Here is a 20,440-nt window from a genome sequence, read left to right as displayed (position 1 = left end):
GTCGCTAGCAGCTGGCCCTGCCTTGCTTACAAAATCTACCAGGATTGCAGTACAGAGTGTCATGACTGCAGTAGAGTAATTTTGCTTGGAAACAGAGAGGCTTGTCTCAAATAGCTACCACCACGATACAGAGGTTCAGGGGAAGTCACTGAGTAACGCAGGTGGCCAATCCCACCAGCAACCATCGATGACAAGTTGCAAAAAACTGCAACAGGGGCCACTCTGGCTTCAGTAGGTTATGTTAGGCCATCTCACCAGAATGTGGGAGCTGAACCATAGGAAAGAACCAGAACGAGAAAAAAGGGGTTGGAAATAGGAGAATCACATTGAATTATTTAAAGAAAAATGTACCAAGTGGTGGTTAAGCAATGGAAATTCCAGAACGCTATCTTTCCTATAAAGGGACGGTTTTATTGTTGTGGTGGTTTTGTACTTGGAATGGATTTTTATTTATATTCATGCTGCACAGTTTTATACTACATTTGAGTATAGGAAGGTACAGAATACTTTATTTGTATACGCCAGTGGGCCATCTAGTCCAGTAACCTGTTTTTGATGGTTTTGGAAGAAGCTCATAAAACCCCAGTGGCAACAGAGAGGAGCAAACAGATGTACAAGCACGCACACAATGATGTTTCTTCTTTGCCATTTGTGTGGCTGGATTGTGCTCTGCTCTGACAGGTTCTCCCCCTTCTAATTAGTAGGCTTCTCTCTTGGTTTAATGTGTCCAATGTAAATGAACAGATGATAAGTACAAATGTAAATGTTTGAGCCTTCTTTGAATCCTGGTAAATTTATGACCTCAATGGCATCGTGTGGCAGGAATTTCACAAGCTATTTCCTTTTACCATGAATTCACTGTCTGCCTTACAATGTCATTGAAAAGCCTTGGTAGGATGCGCATGCATAGCTTTCTCTTCATAAGTAAGAGACCCGAAACAACATATATGCCTGAGAGGGTTTAGGAATAGTGAATCCAGCATTTCTGCAGAGGGCTGAACTGTGAGATGCTTAGGATCCTAATCCAGGGTGCAGACACATGACACAATTACTATGGAATAATTTACTCCAGATTTTTGTGAGGTTAGTCATGGACCCTGGACTAGGTCTCCCAAAGCAGCTGCCTGTGGTACGTGCTGGCAGGAGGTGGCTCCTACATTGGGCAAACATCTACCCTGTGATGAAGCTGAGGGGAGCAGACCCCTGGCCAATACATACACCAGTGTCATTTGTATCAGCAAATAGTTACTCCTCACCTTCCAAGGGGTAACTTTACCCTGGAGTAGAATTACTTTAAACTAACATATGTCTGTGCACAGTGTTTCTGCTCCACAACGTGCAATTACTGGTTTGAAATAAACACGTCATAAGTTTGCACCCTCTAAGTGCAATTTCTGCTTTTGATGGAATACAGGACTTCACTCTGTGCATTACCAAAGGGGCACAATCCATCTGAAAGGTAGCAAAGAGTCAGACCCACTGACCCACCCTCTCTCACAGCAACATGCAAAGGAATCATGTAAGACTTCCTGGTTCCCCTAGGTGCCCAGGAGTGGAGGAAATGAACTTTTGAGCTCTCCTTGCTGGTTGCATCTTTGTACTGCTCCAAAAAACCAGAAGCCACATACCACTATCTAGCCCCAGATCTGGACAGAATTAAGAAGAAAGAACGAAATGGGATAAAAGGGCTTGGAAAGCAAGATCGTTGAAGGCAAGGTTAAGCAAACTGGGATATGCACAGTCTACACATGAACTAATTCAACACTGTCTGCAGACACATAGAGATATTATAGAGAGGACAGAAATCAATTATTTTTCATAGTTAAAGTGGACAGATTCTGAAGTTACGGGCATAAAGTGCAGCACGGAAACTATTACAACACACATTTGTAAGTGAAAGGACATTTAAGACCTATAACAAGCTGTCAAGCAAATTGTGCATTTGCCAGCAGTGGAGCTATTCAAAGCTGGATTTGACATCCCCCTATTACCAATGATGTACATAGAGCTAAATCATTTCTGCCATGATGCAGCCCAAATAAACCAATGTTAACTGTGACGTGCATTGATACATATTAGATCCAAGGAGTGACACTCCCTCTAAATTGAACCAGCACAGAATGGAGAATCTTAAATAACACAGGCATACCAAAGAGCATTGTCAGCTAGGAAGGAAGAGCAAGGATAAAAGGTCTTCATATCTCAGAGTAACCTCAACACATAAGTGTGACAGGTACCTTGTATCAAAGAATGTATAATGTTTATAACAGAATCTGTGTATTAATGGCTTTCGACAAATATATAAAAATATTCCTTTTTGGGCTCTGATCTTTAACTGCATGAAGGTTCGTTTTTCTCTTACTAGAATTACTGGACTGTATAGTCAAAGGACCCCTAAAACTGAACCTACCAAGTGTGAGGCAGCTCCGGCTTGTATTTGCCTATGGATATTTACGGACATAAAGGATGCAAGGAAGGTTGTTTTAATGCAGAGATCAAAGTCCCAAGAGACTTAGGTTCCATTTCTGGGTTTGCCACAAATCTCTGTGTGGTCTTCAGCAAATTGGAAGCGGATGATTGATCTCGTATCGAATCAATGGAAAGAGTGGTTTAGTCTGTAATTGGCAAGCCACACACATCAGTAATGTTTTCTGTAGAGTGTCTTTCATCATGAAGGATCCCAAAGCACTTTGCATAGTGATATACACTTTACACAGAGATCATATCATCCACCACTGAAGTGCAGTTGCTTCACACTCAGTGGGAAGTGGGTGCCTTGCTGGTTTTTGCTTCCCTTCAGAAGTAGCTCCTCAATTCCACTTGCCAGGGGAAAATAACTGGGCTAAGTGCTCAGAACTCTGAACTGGACAAAATGAGAGGAAAAGGTTGTGGATATGGATCTAAAATGGTCTGAAATGAAGTTGGCTCTACAGGTTTGAGCAAGCTTTCGGGTTTAAAAACCCTTCGTCAGGCTGAGGAAGTCTCTGCAGTTGGCGTGTGCTCTTCCTGGATGGAAGGAATAGTAAAGAAGCCAGAGGCTGGGCTGGACTGCATGCAAGATAGACAGTCAGTGAAGATGTAAACTGAGGAGTCAGTGGGTGCGAGACAGGCTGGGGTGGGGGGAGAAGGGGGATGAATGTAGCAGGTAAATAGTGGAGAGGTACCTGCAGAGTCAGATGTCAGGCAGGTTATAATGTGTCATAAATCCAATGTCTATATTTAGTCTACGATCTCTATTAACCAGGAGGCTGATGAAGTGAAGTTCATAGGCTTGTCGCTGAGGAGTGTTTTGTAAGTTCCCTTTGAGGATTAGAACTGAGGGATTGGAGAGAGAGTGGTCTCCTCATGAGAAATGTGCCCCCACCCATAATTGGGTATTCTTGTCTTTGATACATTTCCGGCGTGCATTCATTCTGGTGAGTGGTTGTTGTTTGGTCTCTCCTATGTATTTTCTATCAGGGCATTTGGTGCGTTGGATGAGATGTATTACATTTCTGGAGGTGCAGCTGTAAGATCCAGGAATGCATTGCATGTAATAGATCTCATCCAATATATGTGCCCCAAAGGATATTTGAAATGCTAACAGCTGCTGGGAATCCCATCCACTACTTGTCTTTCTGTCTCACTTCTACTGTGGAAGCTTAGACAACACAAGCAAAACCAGGACATTTTTAGGGATAGAAACCCAGAGGCAGACATAGCCTTTGTTGTACATATCTCTAGATCTTCTTTCTCTGAATCAGGCCTACAGTGTAATGGCATTGCTTGGCGTCTTGCTTTAAGGCTCTTGTGCTTCTTTTTTCCTGTGTTGTCATTACTGATTATGTTTTTCTTTTCCAGAGGCAGCCACTATGATCAGACCTTATTGTGATAGATGTGAGAAGGAGAAAAAACCTTTCCCCTGGAGAATCTACACCTTATAGGGACAAGACACACATGAAAGGTGGGAGAAGAAACTTTCTTTCCACCTAGTTTTTTTTAAGCCAGACAATTTAAAAACAATTTTGCTTCTTAATGCAATTAGTATAATTGTACTATAAGTAGAGCAAAGCTAGGAGATACGAATTTTTATTCCTATATTTGTCACTGATGTACATAACCAGAAGGTTCACTACATGAATGAAAATAATTACTCTGCAAATCAATGTAGTTGACACACCTGCATTTTTAAAACATAGGACCAGAGCCTTAGGTAATACAAAATGGGGTAGTTCTGTTGGCATCAATCTGGTTCATGTTCATTAAGAATAACATCAAGGAGTTAATGATGACTAAATCATCTAGTTAACCTTCTGGTTGAGCTAGTTAGTAATGATTAAAGATGGAAAAGCATAATTTTGGTGCGCACACAGCATAACTTGAAATTGTGTTGCAAGTTTAAATTCTAAAAAGAAAATGTGAACATAAGGGCTATGTACGTTTCTGAGGCAGACTTCAGGTACCCAGTGTTTTGACCTCAAACAACCATTAGTCAGGAGGTGATGATGTAGTCAAAAAAGAGCACCCCCTCAAGACAAGCTCTACTCCAGATTTGCAGAAAGTCAATACAATCTGAGAAAATCAAGGCCCCTAAATGTTGGATTCGCTCGTAAGGGGCCTCCTAAAGAGCTCTCAAGAGCCGATGTAATTTCCAGAAGACTCTTGCCGAACTGGTCACTGACTGCTTCAGAAGTCAAGTCATGGTGTACCCAAGCAGAATGCTCTCAAGTTTTGGCTTCATGAAGTTGTGCGTATAGCACTTAATAACACAGGAAACAATTCCCTGCTCCCCACCCTGAACGCTCATCCTTGAAGTCTGCACAATGTTTCAGCACAATTTTTTGTTATAGGGGAAACTGGTAATGGGTAATGACCCATTTACCCATTGCTCACTCCTGGTCTTGCACCATTATTTTGAGATGATCCAACACTTCCTTTCAACAGGACTTTGAGATTCAACTGGGGAGATGTCCTTGGGTTGAGGAAGTAGCATTTTTCGAGCAAATCCTGGGACGTCATTCTCCCCTTGTACTCGGCCATGGTGAGGCTGCAGCTGGAGTACTGCGTCCAGTTTTGGGCTCCACAATTCAAAAAGGATGTGGAGAAGCTGGAGAGAGTCCAGAGGAGAGCCACGCGCATGATCAGAGGTCAGGAAAACAGATCTTACGACGACAGGCTGAGAGCCATGGGACTCTTTAGCCTGGAAAAGCGCAGGCTCAGGGGTGATCTGATGGCCACCTATAAGTTTATCAGGGGTGACCACCAGGATCTGGGGGAACGTTTGTTCACCAGAGCGCCCCAAGGGATGACGAGGTCAAACGGTCACAAACTCCTGCAAGACCGTTTCAGGCTGGACATAAGGAAGAATTTCTTTACTGTCCGAGCCCCCAAGGTCTGGAACAGTCTGCCAGCGGAGGTGGTTCAAGCACCTACATTGAACACCTTCAAGAGTAAATTGGATGCCTATCTTGCTGGGATCCTATGACCCCAGCTGACGTCCTGCCCTTTGGGCGGGGGGCTGGACTCGATGATCTCCCAAGGTCCCTTCCAGCCCTGATGTCTATGAAATCTATGAAATCTCATGAAATCCCACTTAAGTTTAGCTTAGTTATAAGCAGTGAAAAAAAATCACCCCTTACTTTCTCTGAGTTGCCTTCCTCCAGCAAATTGTGAAAGCTATCCAGAACAATAACCAAAAATGAACAGTCTAAAGAGCCTGGTCCATATCACCTCCAAAGAAATAGCACTAGGAGGACTTTGGATTGGCTAGAATCACTGTATCAGCAGGGAGTAGGCTGGGAAAGAGGGAGACAGGCCCGTTGGACTTCTTCCACCAACAAATATCCCTTAAACATTTTAACTCCAAGTTTAACTGCTGCTGGATTTTAACCCCAACACCTCGCTCCTTTACAAAAAGCAAAACCTCCTGACCACCACCGGATAAAGAAGACATCAAGTCAGGCTGAGTTATTTCCCTTTCTTCACATTCAACATATGGCCTCAATGAGCTAACCCCACTTTCATCTAGCAGGTGATGTTGTTAGCTCCCCCAGCACAGGTGGGATCAATCTCTTCTTCAAGGTTGGGGTTCAAACCCTGCCTGAAGGTGCAGGATGAGGAGTACAGCTGTACAGAACAGACTTTGGTTTTACTTTTTCCTTCAAAATTCTCCTAGGAAACTGCATTTTGAAATCTGTGTTAAAGAAAACATTCTTTAAGTAGCAAAGCAAAGTACTCAACAATTAGAAATATCAGAATTAATTCTGCCAGGTAATCCTTCCTTTATCCCACAGATGCATATGCAGTCTTTAAGTACATGCTCTCATTTTCTTTTAGCAACAGGTCACAGGCTCGTTCCCTGAGTAGACTGGATAAGTAAAGTGCCTGTAAATAAGGCATTTCCTAATTTTCAAATGCTTCGTTTTATAACCTCAGCAATGTTCTCTGAAGAGAGTAGATTATTTTCTGCATATAATTAGTATCTGTATGTATGATGAATTGTATCCAAAGGACCCTGCCTTGGATAAGGCCGCATTTTGACAGGCACTGTGCGATATAATATAATATAATATAATATAATATAATATAATATAATACAATCCTTCTCCTACTGAGTGTGGAGCAAGAGAAATCGTTCTTATAGACATCTCGATTTGTATGTCACACCCTAAAATATGAGGCATTCTGCAGCTGGAGGGTTAGGTGTCCTGGATCCCCGTACAGTCAGTGAAAGAAACTGGCTGCCTCCCAAGAATAATCCCGAGTGCCCAGTGGCTCAGCAGGGGGACGTTGAGAAGGAGATGCCAGGCACAAAGAAGGGTCTGGGCTCCTGCTTCTCCTCAAAGCTTAGGGTCAAGGTGGTGCACTTGCTACCAGCATCATATTGGGAACCTGAATGCCAAAAAGGGAAGGTCCTTAACCAGGGCTGGATCCAGGGGGGGTGCAGTTTGCACCCCGCTTTAATTCCTGCTCCACCCAAGATTTAAATGCAACTGCCTGGCAGCATCGGCAGCATTTCTCATCAGGTCCCACTGACAGGGTCAGTTGACTTCATGGCACATTACAGTCTACCGATTCCTTCTAAACGCTTCATTCCACAGGTGCTAACGACCCTCTCTCCCTGTTTAATGGTCAGGTCTTCCACTAACAAAGCTCTCTCTTCTTTTGCTATTTAGCTGTCTGCTGGCAGCTCCTGGTAAGGATGCTCCTATTTCACAACCCTGAAGACTGTTTTTAACTCTAACTAGAACTGTGAGCTCAGGTGCACATTAATTCAGACGTGAAAATAACTTTCAGTGAAGCATTGGATGCACTGTCAAGGCACTTAGGAAGGCTAGATTTCTTTGGGGAATCTGAAAAAGAGGTGTACATTTAAATCTAATGACTTCAGGATGAACACAATATCTTTTGATTTTTTATTTTTACTTAGTCTGTTTTGTTTTTTATACACAATAGATGTTACATCAAATTAATGCACACTCCAATAAAGCTGTATTTGTTTTTGCTTTGATCTTAAGCAGAATAGCATAGCCCTGCACCCCTAGCACTTTAGTTAAGTTTCTAGTTTCTTTTTCACTGTGTTATATGGGGTGATGCATATGTGATCTCCTTTTCAAAATCCTGGATCCACCCATACGGTTACCTGACCAGGTCAGCCAGCTTGCTCCACAGCAGTATAAGTCAGTGCAAAGCAGTGTGCCCTGTTTGGCTCTAACTAGTGAACATGGGGAGGGAGGTAGTGGTGCTTATCTTTTCAACTATAACTTAAAATGACTGGACTTGGCCAGGAAGTGACAGACCTGGGTTTTTGACCCTCCCTAGCTCCCTGGGCCTTAAATCTGCATTAACTATTTCTAGGAGTGTGTCTAGGGTAGGCTGGATAGGAACCACCCTCTACCCTTCCTGTAGATTTTGGTCCACTGGGCAGCTAAGAGTAGAAGATATTTGAGGCCAGGGAGAGGAAAAGCAAGCAGGATCCTGACTTCACATCAGTGAGGAGGATTTCAGTCCCTGTTATGCTTGTCATATCTCAGCTATGATGGGTTATTTCTGTGTTCTCACCACACCAATGTAAAATTCATGAACAGTCTTGGGACCACAATTCAGGCTTGGGGGCAAGAAGCCAAGTTTCCCACTCCCTAGTCAGGTGCTTTAACCATTTACAGCATTTCCCACATTAGAGGCTGTGTCCCCAGATGGGTCAAAGATGGTTTGTGACCTCCCTGGAAATTCAGGGATAGCTTTCAAGGTTGTATCAGAAGTGGAGTACGTGCTCAAAAGTGGAGTCAGTGGTCTGAAAAGATGGGGAACCCCCACAAACACACTGGCTGTGTTCAAGCTGCTATGGCTGCTGCACTTTGCACTGCTGTTGTCAGCCAGGCATCTCAGGCCTGTTCTGCAGGCACCTAAGGGACTGGAGACTTGCGTGGAGTTAAGCACCCGGTGACTCTCATTTTGATAACAAGGGCAGGAGGTAAACATCTAGATGCATGATCTAGATCACATGCATGCACACTTAAGTTGATGCATCTAGGGAAGTTTTCTGGCCAAAATGGAAGCTCCTACATACAACGGAAGCCTAGGCATCTCATTGGTTTCATGGCTATAGAAGCAATTTTAATTTAGATCACTATTTTGTGACTTAGGTGCCTAAATGCTGCCTATGTCCTGTTTATATACCTGCAAGAAAAATGACAGCTAAAGGGACTGGCCTTTAGCTGACCCTTTTCAGTGGGCTTTGGGCTAGACCTGATCTGTATAGATTTCCGTAGAGGATGGAGATAAATGGGGGAGGCAAGAGTGTTGGTAGTAAGAAAATAAATACCTTGAAAAGGTGAAAACACAGGTAGAGCTGATGGTTCAGTACAGGCCAGCACCTCCAAGGAGCCACAAGATGAGAGACAGTCACATCTAAAACCTTATACAGGATTGTGCTGTCAGACTAGAGGATGGCAACCTGGAATTACTGGGCTCCATGCAAAACTCTGCCCTGCCCTCCATCTGGCCCAATTTGTTGAGGGGCTGGGCATCTGTTGGGAAATAGTTTGCATCCTCAGCCAATTCAGCATTGTGGAGGGGACTTGTTACTGCAGGATCAAGCCTGGAATGACTTGGAGTCATGTTTCCATTCTTTCAGCTCATCCTATTGTAAAGCTGATGCACAAATATTTAACTGCAGCCCTCAGGGGCATTGTGAGTATCCATCTAATAATATATTCAGAACAATTTCAGATTCTTGCTTGAAACGCACATAAATAAGGTTATCCCCCCCCAATCTCAAAGCCAGCTCCATATTATGTTATGTTAAGCAATTCCTAGCAAAGATTTCATTTCAGAGAGAGATACCAGAGATGGTAAAAGTTATGCCAGCTGAAAGAGACTGCAGATAAGCATAGAATTACATGTTCCCCCAAAGCCAGAAAAATACTGAAATTTTATCTTGCAAGCTGCATGGGCAACACCAATTCTCACCATTGTCTCCCTTTAGTAGCTGGACCATGTAAAGAGGTTCATGAGTCCTCTAGTGCCTTCAAGTGAATGTGCTCAGGATCCATATCTGCAGCAGTAGAGCTTCATACTCAGTGCTGTAGCAAAGTCGGGGGGGCGAGCAGGGTGGCCACCCTGGGCGTCAAAGCAAAGGGGCGCCAACAGGTGCTGCCCAGCTAGGGCAGGGTGCAGGGATGGAGCTGTGAGCGGCTCATCTGGGGGGTGCAGGGTTGGGGGGCAGGGCATGCACACCTGGGCAAGCATGTGCCCCCTGGATCTGAGTGCAGGGCAAGGGTGGGCTGCCGCTGCAGGCTTTGCCCTGGGTGCCAAACTTTTTTGCCATGGTACTGTTCGTATTTATATATCAGTCAAGAAGTTCTTGCAGCAGATCAGGTTCCTACAGAGGCCACCACTTGTGTTACAACCCCTTGGGGCAGTTCTCTGCTGATTGAGAAGTCAAAGACCATGAACACAGGACCAAGGAGCATTGCAGCCGCTTGCAAGGGGGAATGAACAGAATGGCAATAAATGGGAGGAAGTGACTTTCTTTCCTCATTTCAGATTTGCACCAAAAACAGTAGGTGTAGCTGGGATAATGCCCAAGCAGGGCAGGGAACAACATTCCTCCCATTGCCATTTGCCTCTTGATGTTGAAGGCAGTTATCCCTCGGTATCAGATGGTGTAACCTGGCAGCCATCCCAATCCTCCACCCCACCCTAAGAAGTCTCTAAGTTTCCCCCACCCCAGAGTCCATCTTGTCCCCACTCCCCACTTACATACTTCAGGCAGTCTCAGACTGGCCATCTCACAGCTCTGTGTTGGCCCCCACCTGACCTTATCACTCCTTGTTCGAAACCCTCTCTTCCCCTGCATGGGTTAGTTACCCTTCCATACAGCCTCAGGTCTGCCCCCTGTGCCCCTACTCACCATTTCAGCACCCGCCAGCCTGCCCGCCCTCCTGCTTAAGCCCACTGTCTCCCCTTATTTGTCACGCTCTCTCCTGCCCAGCTTCCCACTTCCAAGACCTGGGAAGAGCTCTTGCCCATATATTGCATGGATATACCCACATCACAGAGAAGCTGAATAATAAGAAAGTCGCTTTTCCTCCAGAATGATTCTCCTTTGTGACATGCCCATGCATATACTTTGATCCAGAGGAGCGCTAGCCCAGACAGCACCATACCAACAAACTAACTAGAAAAGAATAGAGCAGCCCATTTGGCCTGCAGATTAAATCAAATCCTCCGAATCAAAAAGGCAGCGGGGAATCTTCAGGGTAACGTGAAACCTAGGATGGGCGGCAAACACTGATGTTCAGCTGCATTATGTGGGGAAGCAACCAACAGCTAGCAACGAGGTGTCAGTCTCCCTTTCTGGACACAGTTCTATCATCTTCATCATACCTCCCTATCCAGAAAAGGTTCGATGAAAGGGTTAAATAAACTAACTACTTTATGTGATTTCACAAATAAAAGCAGTGCTAAGCCAATTTGCCCCCAAAACTGGGTGCTAATATTAGTTCTTTAGCTGGAACCTCTCCTGACACAGCACAGCTCAAAGCAAATCCTCCTAGGTGATCTCTGCATTTCGCAAACAGGGGGATTATGCACTACAAACACTGACAGGTCCCTTTTCTTACAGTCATGCAAACACCAAGACGATAATCTCTTCCCAGAGATAAAGTCCATCAATCTTATTCCTGACCCAGGACTGTTCCCCCATGCTTCATACACAGAGAAAAGAAGAAGACACTCTCAACAGAAGGATGCTTTATGGCTTTCCTTTCTTTTCCCATTTTCACTCTGCCATGTCCTATCCTTCCCACTGTCCCTCTGTTAGCATCAGGGAAACACATTTCCAGACACTCAGTGCTGCTCTTTGCTTAGTTAACTAATTTTCAGTAACAGATTCAGCTTCATTTTGTAACATGGATCAATACAAGTGCCTTTCTCCTCCTGGCCATGTTCTATCGTTGTCATTCACTCAATTTATGGTTGTTTTGTTGTGTTTTGGATGGGGTTTTTTTTCCTGTCTTTGCCCCTTCCCTTTCCTTTTTTTCCGGCAAGGGAGAGATCAATTTAACAAGATGAAAAGACCTGGACTTTCATTGAAGGTAAAATCTGCACTTTATAACCCAAGGATGCAATTTACCACCCTGTCATTAAGCTGTGTTAATCCTATTATTATGAAGATAAATAATTACCCATAGCGAAGAAAGGGATTCCCAGCAGAGAAGAGTTATATTTTCCATCAGTAATGAAAAATATCCCTGCCGCAGTGACACTGGAGATACAGATAGTAAGCACTCCCAGGAGCCCGAGGAAAGGCTTGCTGCGTAGGCAGTCCTTCATGGAGCTGGAGAGGGTAGCAGTCACAAGAATCAACATCAGGCTCACCAAAACCTTGCCCCTGGCCAGGATGCTGGTCTTGTGGAAGTCCTTCCACAGGCTAAAGGACACCAGTGAGAAGAGCTGCAGGTCTTGGTGATCCAGCTGCATTTTGCGCATTAGTTTACAGAATTCACTCTCCCATTTTTCACCAATGAGGTCTTGGGTAACAGAGCCGTAGGTTTGGAGGTAGTAGGTGATTTGGATGGCTCTGGCTGATTTTACTCTCTGGTCCTTGCTATTTGGCACCTCCATGACCCCTCCAAGCTGGTGTCCAATAAAACTGCTCCTTCCATCCTTAGGGAGGGGGGAAATAGAAAGAGAGGTGTTATTCAGAGCAAGGCGTGTCAAAGGTATATCTCGTTTTCTCTGTTTTTAATACACATACACACGTGAAGGCCTGATCCAAAGCTCACTGAAGTCAAGGAGTTTTGCCATGCACCTCGTGGACTTTGGATGGGGCCATCTTCCTCTGGTAGAAACTTTCTCAGAGTGGTTGTTAGCCATATCATGCCAATTTATGGTTCTGTGCTGCAGTTAAAGGCTTGCCAGAATATTCATTACAGACCCAGATGTTCAAGGACTTAAACAGAGCATGCAAACTCCTCACCCCTGGGAGCTGGTAATTTTTCCACATTTAAACAATAATTAACAACAACAAACATCCAGTCCCCGAAGTATGAACAGCGTGATCCAATTCTGGAAGATCTGTGATTTCCTAATCCTTTGAAATTGTTTTAAGAAACACACCATTTCACAGCAGATTACCTCTCCATTCTGATCTCAGTTACAAAGGTGTAATTCTGGAGTGACTCCTTGGATTTTGACACAATGACTCTGGATTTGTGTGGCTGTACCTGAAATGAGAGTCTATGCATTGCTCAGTGGAGCTACTGGAGCTTCATATAAGCAGGGTGACGACGTCCTGGCTTGGCCTGGACAGTCCCAGCTGGTCGGTCAAATGTCCTGGGCCAAAGTCCAGTGGGAAGGTGAAATGGCACGGTATGTCAGGCAGGCAGACACCACTGCCACTGTGCGGGAGCAAGGAGGGCGGATGTCTGGTCGCCCTAAGTTTCCATATCTGAGGTCCCTACATTTCTTTCTCACACAATCAAGTAGACTCTAAAACTCAGGATTAATGACTAAACTTACTGCATCCCTTAGATGCTCCCAGCTTCAGCATCAGAGCCCCTAAAAATGAGGCACCTCACCTCAGGAGAGCAATTCAAAAGCATAGGTTCAGGTAACAGGCCTTCCCCTATAGCCAATGTGAAAAATCAGGCGTTTCCAAAGGGCAATCCTGAGAGCTGAGGCACTGAGCAGGAAGCTACTGAGAGTAAGTCAGCAGGGGGCAGTTGAACTTTCATCCCTCTTAGAAGATGGCTCAGGGGAGCGCCCTTTTTCCTGTGTCAAAGACCCAAGCCCTCTCTTACTTGCTCTATCTCTTTGGCTCCATGATTCTCATGCTGTTGGCTGCACAGGACTCCCGCTTCAGCAAGAAGATGTAGGTTGAATCTTCTCAGGCCAAAGACGAACTGAACTGAGGACTCCCTCTGTCCTTTAGCTACGACCCCACTGATTCTCAGCCAGGGTGCCTTGAGAGCCCTTCAAGGGTGCTGCACACAGTGTTAGCACTATGCAACCATGGGTCACGGGGTAAACCCAGAGCTTTCAAACAGAAATCCATCGTTGCAGTTCTTGGCAACAGAGAAACTGCTCTATTCATTTTTATTGTAGGCAAAAATAGTGAAAACTAAGAGCTAGCATTTTCCAAGGGAAGCCTTGAGTCTGTCCAGGGGTGCCTCAAGCCTAAGAAAGTTGAGAACTACTGCACTAGGCTATTACCCAAAAGGTTGCCCCTGATACCTCCTCCCCTTCCCCTTTCCAGTGTTTTTGCCTGAAAGTAGCTGTATCTGATGCACTTTGTACTGGACTCAATACTCTTGGTGTGTCTTAGACATGCCTGGATCACACCAAGCCAGTTGCATCCCTCCACAGAGTTAGGTGGAGTGTAGGCAACACCCCACCTGCTTCTGGATCAGAGTAAAGCTTAGGTAGCCTACCTAGTTCAACAGAAAGCTTCTTGGCATGCTTAGATGCCTAAGTTTAGACGGCTACGTTTCTTTACAATTCAAAACATAGGAAGTGAGTGAGTGTAGATGCCTACAGGCCCTTGTGGGTGTTGGGCAGACATAATTTGGATTGGTTTTCATGCTTTAGGTACTTAATTCCAGTTACATCTCATCTGGGAACCTACTTTCCTTACCAGGACCTGGTTCTTCAGCTGCACTAGATACCGAAAAATGATTTTTATGACAAAGACACTTTCACAAACTTAACTGAAAGTTTTCCTTTTGTGTGCATGTTGTACTTTAAACTACCATAAAAATGCAAAGCAATATGTAAGTAAAGTAAGTCAGTTTTATAGCAATTAGAACCACAAGATACATTGCGGTCATCTGGCTGCTTCCATGGATGAATTAAGCAATATCTTGAATTGAGGAAACCTCCCAGTGACCTACGCATGCTGCAGAAATTTTCACCAAACAACCAGGCACATTATAAGGGATTTTTAGCTGCTAAAGCAACCGAGCCAAGCCATTGCCAAAAGCAATTGGGTTACATACGTATAGGAATCACTGAGTGAATTTCTATTGCCTGTGTAATGCAGGAGGTCGGACTAGATGAGCATAACGGCTTTGCTTGTCCTTAAAAAAAGAAGAAGCAAGATACCAGAGTTTATGAACCCACACATTTTCTAGCCTGACTGCTCCTATATCCAGTAGGTATAAGGGATTTAGAAATAAGGCTGAAACTTGGTCAGATATTCACTTTTACTGTCCCTCTGGTATAAGGGGACAGCATCCTTCAACAGAAAATTTTCTAATAGTGAATGGTCACGTAGCAGGGATGCAACCACTTTGAGTATTAATCTGACATAACCCAATGAATGGGGTCACGGGTTAACACAATTTTCATATTCCCAGTTGATGTAATGGCCTCTGGCAATGTATCTTGGCACAAGATGACATGAAAGCTGATTGGTAACCCCATGCCAGTTCCTTAAATCACTCAGATACTTCATTAAGAGTGCCCAAGCAGTGTATTGTAGGCACAAAAAAGTATTGACCCTGTGTACACTTATTTTTCTGACCAGCCTTTTCATACTCTATTAGCTATATGTTTTTTTGGAAGGAAGATCACACCCAACGCTCAGACAACCACAGGGGGCTGAACTTCCCAATCAGTGTTTAAGGATTTAGCAATGCAAGACCTGTTAACGTCAGATAGGACTGTGCTCTTAAAATACCTGGGGAACCACTTTGAAACTTTCGTGACCAATGTTATATTTGCCCAGTAAATAGGCAGTGTTGACATTCAAATGTTTCCTCTCACTGCGGGATACTCCAGCAGTTCAGCCTAAGACAGCTCATGCCTATGACAATGTATTGTAATTCAGATTCCATTGATTTACCATAAAGCATGCGCTGCAAGGTTACTGGAAACTTTCTGACGGCCGTCTGCCTCTTTCAGCGAAAGGTGCACGGAACGATGGTGATATTTTAAAAGAAGCAACAGAGCAGGCACAAATAAATCATGAGATACAGTATCTCCCACAAAACAGAAGAGCTATTTGTTATACAGACATACAGTAGGGCATCCTCGCCCATATGTCAGTAAAATATAGAGAAGGTTTTCATATGGAATCAGAGAAATCATAGATGCTGAGCAACTTTAAGGTTATCTTGTTCTTTCCTTTCCTGCCAATGCAAAATTGTTTCCTACATATTCTATTTTTTCATCCTTGCTGTATTTCAATGACAGTAATTACATCACTGTGCACCTTACTGGGTGCTGTTCTTGCTCTGGTGCTGCCTGCGTGTTGCCAGTGAGATAGGGGTCCCAGTGTGCTAAGCTCTGTGTGAACCAAGGGTAAGAGCACAAGCCTCCCATCTCAACAGGCAAGATGGGCAGCAGATTTGAAGGAAGTAAATTTAATCCCCATTTTACAGATGGGGACTGGCACAGAGAGACGACTTGCCCAAAGTTATACAGGAGTCTATAGCAAAGACAGATACTATACTGGAATCCTCTGGGTCTCCACTTCAAAAGACCAGCCCTTCAAAGATCACTTAAACGCTTGTCATATTCATCTGTATTATGCTACTCTATATTTCCTACCATTTTCTTTAGATTTCAGAGCACAGGCAGTCCTCAGACTTAAAACACAATTGGTTCCTGAAAACCACGTTTTAAGTCGAAACATTGTAACTCGGAACCGATTTTCTCATAAGAAACAATGTTATAAATGGGGGATTGGTTCCCGAGCCAAAGCCTGATACCCTATTTTCACCAAAAATACCCCAGAATTTTGTACTTGATCAGTTATAGATGAGTAGTATAGCTACATTGATGTATTTATATTGTAAATAGCAATCATATTGATTTGGAAGGACTTCTCTGAGGTGATTTTGCCAGACTTTTTGAAGGGCTCTTGGCTGGAGTCTCCTCAGGAGTCCTGGCTGCAGGGTTTTCTGGAGTCTTGTCTGCTTTCTTAAAGAAAGTGTCCAAGGAAGTTTGGACAGATGTTCTCCAGGGAGATGAGCGACGCAGCAAACTTGTTCGCTGGTGTGGCGTCGCATTGGATCAAGCGTTGCACAGTCGAAACTGACGTCAGAAAGGTGAAACAGGGCGTCGGTTTATAAACGTTGTAAGTGCAAAACGTAACTTAAAACATCATAAGTCGAGGACTGCCTGTACAACTCCCCCACTTGTATTATCCTACATGTTTCCTAGTTACTGCTACTTCATACATAGTTCAGTGCTACTTCCTGCCCCTATTTCACAAGACATTCAAAAAATATGAAATGCTAATACTTGGTAGTGTATAACACTTTTCATCCAGGAATCTCAAAGAGCTTTAATATGGACAAATAAATATATTCCACCCTACTTCAGTGAGAGCAAGAGAGACAGCGAGACTGCAGCATCCCAAGCTCACTGGCAGAGTTTCAAAGCTCCATTGTTGTGCCTTTCTTTTCTAACCTCTGTTTTAGGTTCCTTAGATTGCGTCCTCCCTAGCAGGGGCTTAACTAGGACCAGGGCCCAGCCAGTCAGTCCTCCAGCCAATGCAACACGAATGATTCACTGAGAGGTTAAACCAGGTCTTTGGTCACCATCTGTCCACTGTAAGTTTCCCACTGCCCCACTCGAATCTCCATTCCTAGCTCCCCCGTGTCTTCAGCAACACTCTGTCCGGTGTCGTCTGTGAACTCACTTAAGACCATATTGTTTTTTCTGTTGAATTATGGGAAGCCATGAAACCCAAGCAGAGGTACAGAACCTGTTTTGCTGCAATTGCCCTCCTTTCCCTTAGCTCCTCTGAAACCTCTTGCTGGCATCAGACTATTACGGCGAGAAGGGAGATGCTGGAACGGTGAAACGGGCATTCTCTGGCATTCTTCCCCACCACCTCTGCAGCTTTGGTATTTCAGCAGCTAAACTTATGTCGACCCTGTCCTGGAGGTGTTTGGGAGTCAAAGCACCCTGTTTCCTCTCAGTAGTGCATCACAAATGCCTGCAGGAAGAACTCAAAGGAAACACCACAACTGCAAATTTACAGTGTTTCATTCCCCCTCATCTGTGGGCAGCCTCCCCCTTGGCCCTTAATATGCCTTTTACGCCTCCATTTTTGTCAAATGGCTGAATCTCTGTCTCAGCTGCATGTGGCCTGTGATTACATAAGGACCACTGTGGTAGTTGACACACTGGACCCTGAGCCAGGGATCTCCTGAGCTCATGAGCTGCTACAGCTTTACCCACAGCAATCCAGCTAGACTGGAGCTTGGATATAGCAGGGGGATCTGCCACTAGCAGTGTAATGTGGGCTAGGCAAATGGGGCATGTACACAAGTGTTGCCTAAGGGGAGAGGTTCCAGAAAGGTGGGGGAGCGCCACGCTCCCCTGCCCCCCTCTCTGCTCACACTTCCTGGCTGCACACAGCAGTGCTGCAGCCAGTGTGCACCATGGAGTGCAAGGAGTTCTGGGAATCATAATTCTGCAGAGAGGTCATGGAGTTTACTGCTGCTCAGGAGATAATTAGCCCCTTTTTCATCAACAAAATCAGGGGGGGGGTTTTGCACTCTAGACATGGGCTTTGGTAGTCAAATAATGGGGCAAAAGTCCCCCCAGCAGCTGGGAACTTCACCGTCCTTCTAGAGAACTACAATTCCCAAAACGCCACTCACTCCAGGACACACACTGCCCATGCTGGCTGCTGCTGGTGGCGGCTGTGTGTGCTGCCTCATGGGGGAAGGTGAGAGAGGTCCACCCCAGGTGCATGCTTCGCAGGCTACACCTCTGTGTTTCACCTCCTCACCTGGATCAAGACTTCGTGCTTTTTTTTCAAGGTGCTGCTCTTTAATTCAAGACACAAGAGGACAGTCAGCCCTAACTGCTGCTGGGCATTGGCAGCTAGCTCTTCCACCAGTGCAAGTCCTTCAAGGACAGTAGGATCATGCTTTGCTGCTACAGGGAGCCTTTAGCAGGTTTTCTGTGCTTTCCTCCGTTCAGATGCCACTGACCTCCTCTGGCTTGCCTCTCAAGGAAATGCCAGAAGATTCCATTCATTTTGAAATGACATAAAATCAATGTTGGCTCCTACCTTTTTATCACCCTTGTAGTTGAAGCCAAGAGGTTGCAAGCGAAATGAATTGCATTTCAGTTTCCTGATGGAAAGTGCAAGGCCCCCTTTGCCCCCCCTCCACAGAATACTGAATCCAAACTCATTTTGGAGACCTTTGTAAGCACTTCAACTTTCTATTTTTATTTTTTTGGTGACACTATTACCTCTTATCAACAGGAATGATGGATAATTATCAGGCTGCACCAATGAAACATCAAGATAAAGCACACAAGGCTGGTTTAAGTCCATTTGGTCTTAACATAACAACTTTTTAAAAATCCAGTGGAGGACAGCTAGGGTTGTCTGTTAAATATATTATGTGATGAACATTATAATTAAATCAATGCAGTCATGTATCACCAGGCCGAAGATATCTCTGCTCAACCAAATTAAGCTAATGTTAAGTATTAGACAGATGTCCCTTTTTTCTCTCCCTATAAACTAAACATCTACCTTTTGCGTTTTTTTTCCTAGCTGAGCAGATCTCCAAAGTCTTGTAGCTTCCCTCATCACTAGACAGAACATCAGCAAAGGCCTCCAAAGAGCCTATCTACATGGCAAAGTCAACCGTGATTTCATAAACAATTCAAAGCATGATCATTTTAAAGTGTTACACATGACACTGGTTTATGTGCACACAACAGGTTTCCTGGCCTCCAAATCATGATGATGCATCCACATACCAGCGGCATACTCTAACTGTACTGATGTATTCTGGGAGATGTGATGGTATCCCATGTTGCTTCAGCAATAGGTAGAGCACCCTGAGGATGTAAACACAGAACATATGGTAAGCTGTTCTGTATTATCATGCCATGCAGAGGATTGGGTGGAAAGAGGGCCAAGTAAACCAGGTAACTGCGGGGTCCACTGCACACATCAAAAAGAAATGTGCTGAATTGGTTACAAGAAGGCAGCCATTAAATAACACCCTAGGCCAGGGGTTGGCAATCTACGGCCAGTGGGCTGCATCCAGCCCGTGGAGCCACTGGATCGAGCCCACGGAGCTAGGGCTTCAGCAGAGAGGGCTTTGCCCACACTGAGCCACATCATACCTGCTCTGCAGCTGGAAGACCAGGCAGCCGGGAGCTTTTCTGTGCTTCACTGCAGCTGGGCAGTGGGAAGAAGCAACGGCAGGGAGAAGCAGCAATGGCAGCGGAGGCTAGGCCCTAGCACTGGTCCACGTCAGACCCCAGCCGGGCCATTGTGTCCCCGTACTGGAAAAGGTTGATAACTGCTGTCCTAGGCCTCTGGCATGATTAAACAGCTATGATTATTAGCCAAATTAGTAGCTAATCTGTTTGCAGATAGGAACAATGTCTCCAAGAAGTCACATCACTCATTCTAAACTCAGTTAAAAATTGTAGTGTGGACACCCTGGAAAGAACCTTTTTGGTTATGTCCAAGCACCTTTGGTTGAGCCCTGTTTTGGAGATGTGGGTTTGAGTACTCTGGTGAACATTAGAGATGTTAGAAATGGTCACAAGCCACAAAATTTATATCTAGATGCAAGTTTTCCCCACATCTAGGGATTTAAGCCTCTTAGTTTCATTCTTTATGGAGACAGCTCCTAACTTGGATATCCAGACCCAAGTTACCTCAGAGTCAATGTGTTCAGTCCTGGAGCTTTGGATAATCAAACTTTTTTTAATGAAAAAAATACCCCAGATAAATAATTTGTGAAAAAAAATGCATATACAATGCTCCCATTTTCAACCAGCTCTCTTTGTCTAAGAGACAAAGCTGGAATTATAAAGCTGGATAATAGATCTAGCCACTGAAATGGATGGTAATTGGGCTCTTCTCCTGTCAGCTTTGAGCCAACCCAGAAATTGTATTTTGTCCAGACAATGATAATTTGTTTAAAAAAATAAAATGAAAGTATAAAATAGGATTATAGGG

General features: G+C 44.5%; 1 protein-coding gene across 1 annotated transcript in view; it reads right to left on the bottom strand.

The window, feature by feature from the left end:
* Positions 1 to 19,230, bottom strand: part of PTCHD4 (patched domain containing 4) — an 87,929-nt gene extending 68,699 nt beyond the window's left edge. The window contains exons 1-2 of the mRNA XM_019538094.1: positions 19,222 to 19,230; positions 11,670 to 12,150 (exon numbers count right to left, since the gene is read on the bottom strand). Coding sequence (XP_019393639.1) covers positions 11,670 to 12,150; positions 19,222 to 19,230 — 490 coding nt within the window. The remainder of the gene's footprint in view (positions 1 to 11,669; positions 12,151 to 19,221) is intronic.
* Between the last annotated feature and the right edge of the window lie 1,210 nt (positions 19,231 to 20,440).

This window comes from Crocodylus porosus, unplaced genomic scaffold (assembly GCF_001723895.1).
Source record: "Crocodylus porosus isolate Cpor-Errol unplaced genomic scaffold, CroPor_comp1, whole genome shotgun sequence".
NCBI classification, from domain to species: Eukaryota; Metazoa; Chordata; order Crocodylia; family Crocodylidae; genus Crocodylus; species Crocodylus porosus.
This window is presented reverse-complemented; position numbering and strand designations above follow the sequence as displayed.